This window comes from Eretmochelys imbricata, chromosome 20 (genome assembly GCF_965152235.1).
Source record: "Eretmochelys imbricata isolate rEreImb1 chromosome 20, rEreImb1.hap1, whole genome shotgun sequence".
In the NCBI taxonomy this organism is placed as follows: Eukaryota; Metazoa; Chordata; order Testudines; family Cheloniidae; genus Eretmochelys; species Eretmochelys imbricata.
The window spans coordinates 18,014,185-18,029,106 of record NC_135591.1 but is presented as its reverse complement, the minus strand read 5'-3'; the positions used below and the strand labels follow the sequence as shown (position 1 = coordinate 18,029,106).

General features: G+C 56.7%; 1 protein-coding gene across 3 annotated transcripts in view; it reads left to right on the top strand.

The window, feature by feature from the left end:
• Positions 1–12,916: 12,916 nt before the first annotated feature.
• The window catches only part of VAV1 (vav guanine nucleotide exchange factor 1), a 68,328-nt gene continuing 66,322 nt past the window's right edge, over positions 12,917–14,922 (top strand). For all 3 annotated transcript variants that reach the window (XM_077838717.1, XM_077838716.1, XM_077838715.1), the window contains exon 1: positions 12,917–13,185. In XM_077838717.1, coding sequence (XP_077694843.1) covers positions 12,982–13,185 — 204 coding nt within the window. In that variant the 5' untranslated portion in view covers positions 12,917–12,981. The remainder of the gene's footprint in view (positions 13,186–14,922) is intronic.

Genomic DNA, 14,922 nt, shown 5'->3' with positions numbered 1-14,922 from the left:
GCCTGCTCGGGGCGGTTCCTTCCGGTTCACGCAGCTCCTTGCCTAGGCAGGTTATCAGACGCCGAGCACACCTTGGGATGCCTGGGCTCTGAGTCAGCGGCACTGGGAGCCCGCCAGCAGCCCGTGACCCTGGCAGGCCGGAAGAGTTCCAGCCCAGCGAGCGGGCCCCGTGGTGCAGCTCCAACCGGCTGGCGTGCAAGAGCTCTCAGCACAGGGGACGGGGCCGTTCGATACGAGTCTGCGCTCCTGCTTACGGAGGAGAGGGAGAGGGCACTGCAGGAGCGGGGGGTTTGCCCTGCAGCCAGCGTGCGCCCCACAAGGTCACTGCACCCTGGTTGCGTGTGTGCCTCAGTTTCCCCTCCTCCTTCACCGTGGTGGCACTCAGAGACCATGGCAACTGGGAACAGAATGCAGGAGTCCTACTCCCCAGCCCGCCTGGCGCTCCCCTTCCAGAGCTAGGACTCCTGGGTTCTAATCCAGTCTCCCCACCGACCACTACACCCCACTGCCCTCCCAGAGCCTGGTTAATTCATCTTACTGAACAGAAAACAGTCACCTTCAGCCCTTGGATCCAGGATCCCCACGTCCGTCTAGTCCTTTCCTAGGGCTTCGGTCACCCTCGGATCAGGACCCCCTGCTAGCCTTGCTGCTGGACTCCTGCCCCTGCTCCTGCTGTGACTTCCCCAGCCCCCACAAGCACCCCGTCTCCTCCACCCACCCCGGACACCCAGCCTCTTCTACTTACAGAGACCCCCAATAAGTCACATGACTCTTCACAGCTGTGGTCCCTCCAGTTAGGGGCTGCACCTTGGGGCTCCCAGTCCCTGCTGGGAGGGGCTGGGACTGGAGTGGCCGGGACTGGAGTGGCCTGGAGCACCTCCCACAGCCAGCGCTCCTGCCCCGCTCCCCACAGCACCCCCTGCTGGGAGAGACTGGGACTGGAGTAGCCAGGAGCTCCCGCAACAGCCAGCTCTCCTGCCCCGCTCCCCACAGCGCCCCCTGCTGGGAGAGGCCAGGGCTGGGGTAGCCAGGAGCTCCCACGACAGCCAGCGCTCCTGCCCCGCTCCCCACAGCGCCCCCTGCTGGGAGAGGCCAGGGCTGGGGTAGCCAGGAGCTCCCACGACAGCCAGTGCTCCTGCCCCGCTCCCCACAGCGCCCCCTGCTGGGAGAGGCCAGGGCTGGGGTAGCCAGGAGCTCCCACGACAGCCAGCGCTCCTGCCCCGCTCCCCACAGCGCCCCCTGCTGGGAGAGGTCAGGGCTGGGGTAGCCAGGAGGTCCCACGACAGCCAGCGCTCCTGCCCCGCTCCCCACAGCGCCCCCTGCTGGGAGAGGCCAGGGCTGGGGTAGCCTACATTTCCTACCGTGGTACTTCTACAACAGAGGCAGCAGAGGGATCCCAAACTCGGTGGGTCACTGAGACTCTGAGCTCTCGGTGCCACCGCCACATGGCTCACCCAGCCCCGTTGGCCCCAAACACCGTCCTTCCCTGTGGCCTGGGTGCGTCTCCACGACGGGAACCCTAGAGCAGTGGTTCTCAACTCGGGGGGCTGCGAGCCGGTTTCAGCAGGGCCCGCCAAAACAAACCAGAGCGGGGCCGGCGTTCAACTCGCTGGGGCCCAGGGCAGGAAGCCCAAGCCCGAACCCCACCACCTGGGGCTGAAGCCGAAGCCCGAGCAACTTAGCGTCACGGGGGCTCCCCTGTGGGGCGTGGGGCCCCGGGCAATTGCCCTGCTTGCTACCCTCTGACCTCCGCCCTGGCTTTTAATCTACCGGATATGCAGAAAAACCCTTGTGACGCAGGTGGGCCGTGGAATTTGTATAGCATGGGGCAGGGGGAGAGGGGAAGGGGGCTCGGAAAGAAAAAGCTTGAGAACCCCTGTCTAGACTGAGCGCATCTATGCACCCGCAGGTACCACAACCAAGCCGGACGGACGCTCTGCCCCCTTTAGACGACATCAGACAGCCGCCAACTGGGATTCTGGTCTGAAGCCTCCTCGCAGGGGACTAGGCGCCCGCAAAGCCTGCTTGCCTCGAATGCAATTAACAAGGACAGGCCCATCCGGCACAAGGATGCTGCTGGGCGAAAGAGGAGCGATTGCAGTTTAACCCGCTTCCTCGGCCCAACAAGCTCGAGGCCCAAAATGATCAGGGCATGGGGACATGCCCAGATGACCCCGGCAGGTAATCCACGCTCCGTGCTGCAGAAGGTGGCAAATCCCGTCACTTCCCAGGTCCCTGCCAATCCAGGGCAGGGGGGGAATTCCTGCCCGACCTCAGATCTGGCCATCAGTTTGACCCTGAGCAGGTGAGCAAGACCCACCAGCCAGACATCTCTGGACCTCCTCAGAGCACCGGTCCCCGTGGTGTCCCATCTCCAGCTGTGGGGTGCTGCAGCATGGGCCACCCGCCCCAGCTCTGGCATCAGAAAAGCTCTACCTCCAGCCCTGATCCCACTCAGTGGGCATTCTGCAGCTGATGGCAACAGGTCTAGGATCAGGCCCTGAGTGTGGGCAGCGGTCCGTTCTCTTGACTCCCAGCCCCATGCATTAGCTACCCGACCGTCCACACCACTCACACGTGGGACTGGGAGGGAGCATTTTCCCACATGGGCACAAGCACGTGGCACAATGGCCTGCAATTTAGGACCCCACAGTCCTAATTTGGACCTCAGGCTGTCCCTGGAGACCTAAAGGATGGTGACTCACCCCCTGGGACGTCATCCTGCAGATGCCAGGATGCTCTGCCCCCCTGAATCTTGACACTGGGTTCCCACAGGAGGGACACAAGCCCATATGGAACAGGGCTCAGACCCACCCGTTCATTCAACACAGGTGCTGCTGAGCTGCCAAGGGTGGGCACCAGCTGCTACAGACCTGCCTTGGAATCAGAGAGGAAAAGGCTCCAAGAGGAATGATGTTCCAATAATTTGGGCCCTAGCCTAGGACTTGGGAGATCCACGTTCTAATCCCTGCTCTGCCACAGACTCCCAGGGTGACCTTCGGCAAGTCACGTAGCCTCTCTGAGCCTCAGTTTCCCCATTTGTACAATGGGGGTACCAGCAGTGTCCTGCCTCAGATGAAGAGTTGGGAGGATAAATATATTAAAGCCGGTGAAGGGCTTTGAGATCTGCTTGTGAAAAGCACCCTGTTAGAGCTCTGATTATATCCCCTGCTCAGCCAGCCAGCCCTCTGCTTTTTTCCTTTGATCTTTGCAGCAGAGCTCCCAAGACAAAATTCCTGCCAAGGTCAGGGACAGGCCCCCGTCTACAGAAGGGCTGAGCTCCCTACACCAGAGCCAGCCAGTGCAGCTTCCCAGCTCTGTAAATCACAAGCCCAGATCTGACATGACCTCCCCCGTGGCTAATTCCCCCTCACTGTTAAAAATGTGATTCTTATTTGCAGCATGAATTTGTCTGGCCTCAGCTTCCAGCCGCTGCATCTCTTCTTGCTAAATGTCAGAGCTGCCTAGCATAGGTGCTTCTAAGCTGTGATCAAGTCACCTCTTAACCGAAACAAATCAGGCTGCTTAATTCTCTCAGAGTCAGGCCGGTTTGAAAAAAGAAAAGGAGTACTTGTGGCACCTTAGAGACTAACCAATTTATTTGAGCATAAGCTTTCGTGAGCTACAGCTCACTTCATCGGATGCATACTCCTTTTCTTTTTGCGAATACAGACTAACACGGCTGTTACTCTGAGGCCGGTTTGAATCACTCTGATCAAGGGATACAAGAATCTACGACGTACAGGCAACTCCGGGGCCTCACGTGAGGGGATGCCCAGTCTGACGGGGCATCCAACCCGCTAGGACCATTCACCACTGGGTCTCCACCCTCCAGGGCTCACGCCAACCCCCCGCAGAGATGCTTCCTCCTAAAAGGGGATGAGATTCAGATCAAAAGCCCCCTGGGAAGAAACTGAATGGCGAGTCAAGTGAGATGAAAGAAGGGGCGGCTCCCAAGCTCTTGGGCCCAGACCCGGAGCCCCGGTGTCTTCATCAGCAAAGAATTAAAGAGACAGATAAAAAATCACAGGGAGATGATGACACATGCTGGGTCCTGATCTTTATCCGTGGGGCAGACCAAATAAGCAGCTAAGCCAGGTGCGCGCACCAGCCAAGCTCCACGGAGAATGGGGAGACGCAGGGTCGGGCTCTGGCCTCGGCTAGGGTGGTGTAAATCCAGAGTCACTTCAGTGACATCCCCGGATTGACACTATTGTCTGGATCTAATGCAACAGGGACCCGGGGGGGTGGGGGGGCCTGGAGGGGATACCAGGCTGGCTGTGACAGCTCAGACCAATGGGCCCATCAAGGGTGAGGCAATACTGAGCTAGATGGGTCCATGGAGCTGATCCAGGGTGGGGCGGGCAGGATACTGAGCTAGATGGTCCCATTGGCCTGACCTGGCACCATGGTGTGGGTGGGGAGGGAGGAGGCGGGATACCGGGCTAGATGGGCCCATTGGCCTGATCTTGCAGGACAGTCCCTGAGTCCTGGCCCCTGAACTCCATGGCACTAGGTGAGCGGCAATGCAGGGGCCTGGTGATGCTGTAGTTTTCCTGGCTCTCACCACCCTTCTAATCCCCCAGCGCAGCCCCACTGGACGGGAGCTGCACGCCTGGCTCAGGACATGGAAACCCTGGCCCTGTGGCTCCATCCCTGGGAATCCAAACACAAAGGGCTGGGCGGCCACACAATGGGGAGGAAATCCTCCACCCTGGCGTGCTTCCCCCCCCCAGCCATTGCAGGCCCGGTTTGCTGGAACAGCACCAGCGCTGAGGCAGGCTCAGGGATTGGATCCTCCGCCCACACTCCCTGGGGAACTCAGCCGGTGTAAATCAGCCACGACTTCAAAGGAGCAGAGCCAGTTTACACCAGCCGGGGATCTGGCCCCATCAACTCCCGCGGAGCAACGCCCATCTACCCGGGGCCAAAAGGAAAACTGGCAAAGGGAACGGACACCAACGACTGGACGACCGCCGGGGAAGGAAGCCGGTCACCCGAAATAAGTGACGTGACGTATATTTGTTCCGATCAGCCACGGCCCACCGCCACCAGTGAAGCCTGTGGGACTCACCTCTGCCAGGGCTCCGTGGGCACCGCGGGCCACCTGACCACAGCATAGGCAGGACACATGCTGGCCACGTGCTGATTTCAGATACCCCAGGGTAAATCCAGGGTCCCCCTCCGACTGCCACGGGGTCGGGGCTGAACCAGCCCCTACACCCCCCAATTGCCTTGCCCGCAGACAGATCATCGCGCAGCCAAAGCCCCTTTTCCAAGGGCTAGATAAGGGGGGTTGTGCTTTTAAGCCAGCTGTAGGGTGTGTGTGTGTTGGGGGGTAACCAACAAACAAAGGGTGTTGGGGTGTGGGCAGGGTATGCAGGGGATTTAGGGAGAGCTCCAGTCTCTCTGGGGAAACAGTCTGAAAAATGGCGGTGGGGAACAGAGATAAGATTCCCCCTTGGCTCCAAGGGGTGGGGGAGAAGGTCTTTGCTAACATACTCCCCGCAAACAAATCTCCTCCCACCCCTGTAACTGGGTACCCCATCAGGGCAGGAGCCAGTGGGAACATCTCCCATGTCACTGCCAGGGCAGGGGTCCCCAGAGTAGATTCCCCCCTCCCAGATCCTGGCCACCTCTTATTGGGCTGCATCCCCTCAAGATCTCCCCTCAAGGCCCTGGATAGCTGCCCCCCATCCTGGCCACCTCTTATAGGGTAGGGCTCCCCCCGCCAGATCTCACCTCCAGGACACCCCCGCCATCTGGATCTCCTCCTATGGGCAAGGTCCCCTCCCCCCGCACCTCACCTCCGGGCAGTCCCCCACCCCGATCTGGCTCATTTCCTTTCCTATAGGGCAGGGCACCCACCCAGATCTCACCTCCAGGATACACCTCCCCCCCCGCGATTCTAGCTGCTCCCCCAAACAGAAGCAACGGGTCCCCTGCAGCCCCCCAGCCCCCCCGCAGGGCTCCCCCTTCCTGGCCACCCCCAGCCAGGGCAGGCGCAGGGGTGGGTATCCAATGTCTCTCCCGTACCTGAGCGGTTGGGGCGCAGCGCTGCGCTTGGGGGTCCCGTGCGCGGCTCCGGCTCCCTCCAGCCCCGGCAGGTCCCCGCCAGCCCCGGGCTCGCCGCTCTCCCCATTCCGCACATTCCAGCGCCCGGCAGCGGCTCCGCCCAGGGCCCGGACCCACCCCCGGGAGCAGCGGAGCCCGGAGCAGGCAGGGGCGCCGGAGCCGGGGGTTGCGAGCCTGTGGGTGTGGGCGGGGCTGCGTGCAACGGTGAGGGGCTGTGGGTGTGACGATGTGAGATGGGGAACGCTTGTGAGTCTGGGAGTGAGGTGGAGTGTACCCCTGTGGCTGTGAGTTTGGTTGTGTGTTCTGGGTGTGGGTTTGAGTGTATCCCTGTGAGTTGGGTTGTGTGTTCTGGGTGTGACAGTGGGGGTGAGTCTGAATGTATCTGTGTGACTGTGAGTTGTGTGTTCTGGGTGTGAGTTTGAGTGTATCCCTGTGAGTTGGGTTGTGTGTTCTGGGTGTGAGTTTGAGTGTATCTCTGGGACTGTGAGTTTGTGTTGCTGAGTCTGGTGTATTATGGGTGTGTTAGTGGGTGTGAGTCTGAATGTATCTGTGTGACTGTGAGTTTGGTTGTGTGTTCTGGGTGTGGGTTTGAGTGTATCCCTGTGAGTTGGGTTGTGTGTTCTGGGTGTGACAGTGGGGGTGAGTCTGAATGTATCTGTGTGACTGTGAGTTTGGTTGTGTGTTCTGGGTGTGGGTTTGAGTGTATCCCTGTGAGTTGGGTTGTGTGTTCTGGGTGTGAGTTTGAGTGTATCTCTGGGACTGTGAGTTTGTGTTGCTGAGTCTGGTGTATTATGGGTGTGTTAGTGGGTGTGAGTCTGAATGTATCTGTGTGACTGAGTTGGTGAGTCAGGTTGTGTATTCTGGGGGTGATAGTCGGTGTAAGTTTGAGAGCATCTCTGTGACTGTGAGAAAGTGAGTCTGGTTGTGTGTTTTGGGTGTGATTGGAGTGTATGTGACTGAGTTTGTGCGTTGCTGAGTTGGATTGTGTATTCTGGGTGTGTTAGTGAGTGTGAGATTGAATGTATCTGTGTGATGGTGAGTTGGGTTTTGTGTTTTGGATGTGATAGTGGGAGTGAGTTTGAGTGTGTCTCTGTGACTGAGATGGTGAGTCTGGTTGTGTGTTTTGGGTGTGAGTTTGAAGAGTATGAGTGTGAGCTGGTATGTCTGCGAGTCTGACTGATCTCTGGGTGTACATTGGTGTAATGGCACGTTCGCGTCCTCGGGTAGGCTTGTGGGTGTCAGCTGGGTTGTCTTTGTGAGTCTGTGTTTTGAGTGTGCCTGGGTGCTAGTGTGTTTGTGTAGCCTTGAAGGTGTGAGAAGTGTGTTTGGGAGCCTGCGTGATTATGAGTTATTGTCAGTCCGATTGTGGAGGGGCAGCTGGTGTGGGTGTGATGGGGGGTGAGGGTGTAAGCAGAGCCACGGCGAGGGTTGCTGTTTGTGCGGTAGATGTGACCACTCCTCTGCGGCACAGCGCCCCCTGCCACCAGGATATGGGATTGGGATCGGAACTGATTCAGAGGGGAGAGCGCCCCCTACTGAGTCGTCACCCCGCTCCCTGGAGCACAGCGCCCCCTGCCACCAGGCTATGGGATTGGGACCGGAACTGATTCAGAGGGGAGAGCGCCCCCTACTGAGTCGTCACCCCGCTCCCTGGAGCACAGCGCCCCCTGCCTCCAGGCTATGGGATTGGGATCGGAACTGTTTCAGAGGGGAGAGCGCCCCCTACTGAGTCGTCACCCCGCTCCCTGGAGCACAGCGCCCCCTGCCACCAGGCTATGGGATTGGGACTGGAACTGTTTCAGAGGGGAGAGCACCCCCTACTGAGTCGTCACCCCGCTCCCTGGAGCACAGCGCCCCCTGCCACCAGGATATGGGATTGGGATCGGAACTGATTCAGAGGGGAGAGCGCCCCCTACTGAGTCATCACCCCGCTCCCTGGAGCACAGCGCCCCCTGCCACCAGGATATGGGATTGGGATCGGAACTGATTCAGAGGGGAGAGCGCCCCCTACTGAGTCATCACCCCGCTCCCTGGAGCACAGCGCCCCCTGCCACCAGGCTATGGGATTGGGATTGGGACTGGAACTGATTCAGAGGGGAGAGCGCCCCCTACTGAGTCGTCACCCCGCTCCCTGGAGCACAGCGCCCCCTGCCACCAGGCTATGGGATTGGGATTGGGATTGGAACTGATTCAGAGGGGAGAGCGCCCCCTACTGAGTCGTCACCCCGCTCCCTGGAGCACAGCGCCCCCTGCCACCAGGCTATGGGATTGGGACTGGAACTGTTTCAGAGGGGAGAGCGCCCCCTACTGAGTCATCACCCCGCTCCCTGGAGCACAGCGCCCCCTGCCACCAGGCTATGGGATTGGGATTGGAACTGATTCAGAGGGGAGAGCACCCCCTACTGAGTCGTCACCCCGCTCCCTGGAGCACAGCGCCCCCTGCCACCAGGCTATGGGAGTGGGATCGGAACTGATTCAGAGGGGAAAGCCCTCTTGAATGAGCCAGCCACCCACCCACTCTGCTCCCTGCAGCACAGCGCCCCCTAGTGCTGCCCTGGGGTAGTGGGGCCAGCGCTGATTCGGAACGGAGAGCGCCCCCTTCAGAACCACCCTCACCACTCTCTTTAGTGCAAGGTTCCCCATCCCAGGTCGGATCCAGCCCGACCTCGCTTGAGGGATTAGATCGCGGCCTTATAAAAGACTTTTCCCTTATAAAAGACTGTGGAAGTAGGAGCCCAGCAAGGATTGAAGCAGGAACAACGGGCCAGATGGCTGGTGGCAGCTGGGGCTGGAAGGAGTGGGTTGACTTTTCCAACGAGTTTCTTGGACAGGTGGTGGGTACTTGCTGACAGCTTTCCCCGCTGTTACCATGACTGTGTCAGCCTGGAACAGAGCTGAGGCTGAGAGAAGCTGGCTGACTCTCATCTCAGCAGCACCGTGTCCGGGGCCATGAGTAATCTCTGCGTCAGGAAGGATGATGCTGTCACTATTAGGTCACCCGGGGGCTGCAATCACCAGCCTTGACCTGGGGACCAACTCCCTAGCTGGTGTAAATCAGCTGAACTCCAGGGAGTTCAATGGTGCACTTACACACAGTCCCCACCCCCAAGGGCTCCCCTTCCAAACAGACAAAGGGAGGGGAAACTGAGGCACAGAGAGGGGCATGACTTAGCTCATGCCCTAGCCACTAGACCCCACTGCCTCTCACATGCCAGAGTATGTTGTTGTTGTTTAAATTTTTAAACAGTAAACAGTAGCACAGAGAGCTGCAGATGTGCTAGGTGCTGACAAACATAGAAAATGTCAGGTCCACTCCGAGGGGCTTCTGAGTCAAGTAGACAAAGCAGAAAAGAAAGGGGAAGAGTGGTCCAGTGGTTAGAGCACTAGCCTGGGGTTTAAGGCAGACCAGGTTCAATTCCTTGCTCTGTCACAGGCTTTGTCTGCAGCCCTGGCAAAGTTGCTTCCACTCTCCCCTTTTTCTATAGACAGAGTGTATGTGTGACTGTGCCTCGGTTTCCCCAACTGTGAAACTGACATAAAATCCCTTTCCTGCCTCATGTATGGTGAGGTATATGGTAATAGGGTGGGTGAAACAAATGAGATGGTGGGGGTGGGGGGCCAGGGAAGTTGGTTTTACAGGAAGAATTGGATGGGCCCGATCCTTGGCCAAACAGGAGCAGTGGTTGCAGCGTGCCTAGCTTGTTATCAGGTTCAGCATGGCAGATGTGAGCGATGAGGAGTTTCACGGATTTTGAACTGGAGCTTTGGCACTGGGGGTCTCTACTGCTGCTGTGGTGACTCAGAAACCTACCTTCCTTGCAGGTGCTCTGATGGGGAACTCTGAGCTGGGTGACTGGGCAGGAAATGACCTGGCATTGAGGTTGGTTTAACTCAGCTCCAAACCCACGACCACAAATGTGGTGACTTGATCAGGCTGGGTAAGTACTCCCACAGGCAGCACAGAAGCTGACGGCTGGACAGGAAGGCTGGACACGTTCCAGTTAGAAACTAGGGCAGGTATTTTTGACAGTGAGGGTGAATAGCCATTGGAACAGACTACCAAGGGAAGGGGCAGCTTCTCCATCTCTGATGTCTTCGGATCCAGAGTGGATGCTTTTCCAGAAAACATGCTTTAGCCAAACACAGATGCTGCACAGACCCTGACGGAGATCAGGGCCCCCGTTGTGCCAGGTCTGCACAGACACATAGCAAGAGACCATTCCTGCCCTCACAACTAAAAAACTAAAACATTTTTGGGTTTTGGGGGGTCAAAATTTTTTGTGGATTTTTGAAAATTTGGAAAATGAGCTTTAAAAAAAATTATGAAACACAGCATCCATTTCCAAACAGTTCTCCTGGCTATAGATCAGCGGCTTTCAACCTTTTTTCATTTGTGGACCCCTAAAATTTTCAAAAGGAGGTCTGGTCCCCTTTGGAAATCTTACACACAGTCTGTGGATCCACAGGAATCCAAGGACCACAGCTTGACAACTATTGCTACATAGATCAGTGGCTCTCAACCTTTCCAGGCTACTGTACCCCTTCCAGGAGTCTGATTTGTCTTGTGTACCCCAAGGTTCACGACACTTAAAAAGCACTTGCTTACAAAGTCAGGCATAAAAATACAAAAGTGTCCCAGCACAGTATTACAAAACTGACAAATGGCTGACTTTCTCATTTTTACCGTACAATTATCCAATAAATCAATTGGATTTTAAGTATTGTACTTACATTTCAGTGGATAGTGCATAGAGCAGTTTAAACCAATCACTGTATGAAATTGTAGTGTGTACTGACTTCGCTAGGGCTTTTATGTAGCCTGTTGTAAAACTAGGCAAATATCCAGATGAGTTGATGGACCCCCCGGAAGACCCCTGTGTACTCCCAGGGGTATGCATACCTCGGGTTGAGATCCACTGCTTTTGACAGACAGAGTCTGGGTTTCAGAGTAGCAGCCGTGTTAGTCTGTATCCGCAAAAAGAACAGGAGGACTTGTGGCACCTTAGAGACTAACCAATTTATTTGAGCATACGCTTTCGTGAGCTATAGCTCACTTCATCGGATTCATAAAGTGGAAAGTACAGTGAGGAGATTTTATATACACGCAGACCTTGAAAAAATATACATTGTAAGGAGAGTGATCACTTAAGATGAGCTATTACCAGCCGGAGAGTGGGGTGGGGGGAGAGAAAACCTTTTGAAGTGATAATCAAGGTGGGCCATTTCTAGGAGTTAACAAGAACATCAGAGGAACCGGGGGGGGGGGGGGGGGAGGGAGGGGGGAGGGAATAAACAAGGGGAAATATTTTCACTTAGTATAATGACTCAACCACTTCCAGTCTCTATTCAAGCCTAAGTTAATTGTATCTAATTTGCAACTTAATTCCAATTCCGCAGTCTCTCGTTGGAGTGTGTTTTCGAAGGTTTTTTGTTGAAGGATACTCACTCTGAGATCAGAAATCGAGTGACCAGAGAGATTGAAGTGTTCTCTGACTGGTTTTTGAATGTTATAATTCTTGACGTCTGATTTGTGTCCATTTATTCTTTTACGTAGAGACTGTCCAGTTTGCCCAATGTACATGGCAGAGGGGCATTGGGTTGTTAATGGGGATAGATGAATAGGTGACCGTGGGGATAAATAGATATTGTCTCTCTCTCTCCATACTCCGCTCCCCACCCTGAGGATACAATCTGGATACAGCCCTTTAGCCCAGGTAAAGGGTTAGATCCCAGCTGTGTGGGTGTGAAGGGCCAGGCACCCCAATGTGCCGTTTACACTGCGTTGTAAATCCAGAGCTCAGACTCAGGTCCGAGCCCAACCACCCCCTACCATCCACTCACAAATCTGTCTGCAAGCCCTGCCCCCTCCCCTGCAAAATGTGGCGAAGAGTGACCCCTAGTGGTCACTTTGGGCAAACAGGTGGCCGCCCCGCAGGGATTTAAATGGAGAAGGTGGGGGGAGGAGGAGATAGGGTTGGAAGCACTGCTATGAATTTGCAGTGGGGACGGGGAGGTTAGTGGATGGAGACTGCTCTAGGCTCAGTGCAGAAGCTGACCCACCCAGGGCATCTCACTGTAGATACCAGCTCCTCAGCCTGCCCCCTCCCACGATCTCCCGTGGAAGCAAACCCACCTGTTGCTTCCACTGCTCAGATTGCTGGCTGCGTCTCTGCTTCTTGTCACCCCCTCTGGCTGTGCTTGATGGGAACTGATTTGCCTTACGAGGGGCAAACATGCCATAAAGAACAGCCACCCACCCTTCTTATGACAGAAACAGGGAGTCACTTCTATTAAGTCTGCTGGCGACTTCCTAGCTGATCTTTGGGAAATCGCTCCCTTGCTCTGTGCCTCGGTTTCCCCACCTGTGAAACAGGGATCATACTGACCTGCCTGCCACATGGTGCATGTGTGTGAAAGAGACAGCAAGAGCATACTGCCCGGTTCTACAGAGAAGATAAGGTGTCTACTACTGCCGCAAGCAGAGGAGCTTTTCCTTTAGCTCAGGGGACCAAAGTCTTTGGGAGCAGAGCAGAGCGACTAGCCCCGGCTCCCCAAGCTGTGTGCACACAGGAACGAACTGTGACTTTTTTTTCCCAGTAGGTGCTTTTAAAAGGGGCCTGCCTCCTCTGCCAGCACTTATCCTGCTCACCAGAGAAGCTCTCTCTGATGCCTCTGGAGGAGAGGGGCACCCTTCCCTTGTAGCTCCTCCCTGGGGTGCGGGAGGGGGAAGCTCCCAGGCCTGCTCCACCCCAGCCCCCACATGGGCTCCCTTGCTCTGTGGTTTGGTGTTGTCAGTTGCAAAAGAGGAAGCTGTCGCTCTCAGGCATCGGTTTCCCAGACACGAGGAGGAGGCGGAGGCAGCCGAAGCCGTCAGCAGCCAGCCAGCAAGGACGCTCCGTCAGAGAGATGGAGCTGTGGAAGCAGTGTGCCAACTGGCTGATCCAGTGCCGGGTGCTGCCCCCCAACCACCGAGTGACCTGGCCCAGCTCCCAGGTGTGCGAACTGGCTCAGGCCCTGCGCGACGGCGTCCTACTCTGCCAGCTTCTCAACAACCTAATGCCCCATGCCGTCAACCTGCGGGAGATCAACTTGCGGCCCCAGATGTCCCAGGTGGGTGAGCGGGAGAACCGGGGGAGGAATGGGGCCTGGCAGCTAAGGTGTTAATCTGGGAGCTGAGCCGGAGGCTTATGGGATCCAGCTGGCCGTGAAGCGGTTAATGTCCATGGGGTGGGGGAGTTAATGGCATCAAGCTGGTAACTAAGGGGTAAATGTCAAAGGGGGAGGCAAGGCTTATGGGGGCTCACTGGCAGCTAAGGGGTTAATATCCACCCCCCCCAAAAGGGGTGGAGGGATTGAGACCCAGTTGACCGTTAAAGGGTTAACATCCAAGAGGAGGGGGAGTTCATGGAGTCCAGCTGATAGCTAAGGGATTAACACTGTGTGTGTGTTTGAGAGAGAGATGCAGTGGGGTTATGAGACCCGTTTGTCAAGCAAGGGGTTAACAGTAGTGTGTGTGTCTGGGGGTGGGGAGTTGCTGGGACAGCTGGCAGCTAAATGGTTAACAGCAGGGTGGTGGGTGGTTATGGGCCCCAGTTGACAGCTAAGAGGTTAACACGGAACTGGGGAGTCTTACATGCTTCCTCACCTGGCAGCTAAGGGGTTAACAGGAAGGTGGGTGGTGTGGGAGGAGGGTGCTTGCAGGCATTGCTGTCTTTGGGGATGGGGAGGAAATGGGATCCAGTGGGGGGAAGCAGACACCAGCAACGAACCCTTCAGCAGCTAAGGGGTTAACAGCAGGGATGGCTGGGTGGGGGTGGGGGCTGAGATGGGCCCTGGGGTGAACCAGGCCCTGATGCCCTGGCACATGGGAATGCAGGCCCTGGAGCAGGGCCAGGGCACTGGGGCAGCTCCCCTGGGTCAGGGCACAGGCAGGAGGGTGAATGATGGTGGGGTGGGGGCTGGCAAGCCCTGTTGAGCGGGGTTGGAGTCCTAGCTGCAAAGCCTTGGCGGGAGACGCGAGCAGGCCCTGGCTCTGTAGAGGACCGACAGTCATAGGAGGGGACTGGGGAACGGATACCCAGCTGTGCCTGGAATTGGAGAGTGGCAGGCTCAGTGAGCCCTCAGTTTTGGGCCCTCAGTAGGCCCTCAGTTTTGGGGGTTGGTGTAAGACTCAAAGTGGGCAGAATCGGAGCCTTTCATAACACGCCAATGGTAGCAAGGAATAGAACCCAGGTGTCCGGACTCCCAGCCCTCCTGGTTCAGTCCACTAGACCTCATTACTTTCCCAGCACTGGAAACAGGACCCAGGAGTCCTGATTCGCACCCTCCCAACCCCACCCCCGCCCCATTCTAACCCCTAAATCCTGCTCCCCTCCTAGAACTGGAGACAGGACCCAGGAGTCCTGACGCTCAGACTTGTGCTTTAATAAGACCATTTCTCAAAGTAAATTTGAGGTTTAGAGCTGCATTAACCACCATCCGGGTGAGTGCGTGCAGCATGCATGTAGGTGGAGAGGAATTTACGACAGGACTGGGGAGCCCTGTTCCCAGCTCTGGGAGGGGTGTAGGGTCAAGTGGGTGAGAGCAGGGGCGAATGAGAGTCAGGACTCCTGGGTTCCATCCATGGCTCTGGGAAGGGAGTGGGGTCTAGTAGTTAGATCAGGGGAGGCTGGAAGTCAAGGTTCCTGGGTTCCTTTCCCAGCTCTGTCATGGTCCTGCTATTAGAGAAACAAGGTGGGTGAGGGAATATTGGACCAACTTTTACAACAACAATTGTCCTGCTACGAAAGATGCCAGTACAAATGGGGGGAGGGAGAGCTCAGTCGTTTGAGCTTTGGCCTGCAAAAT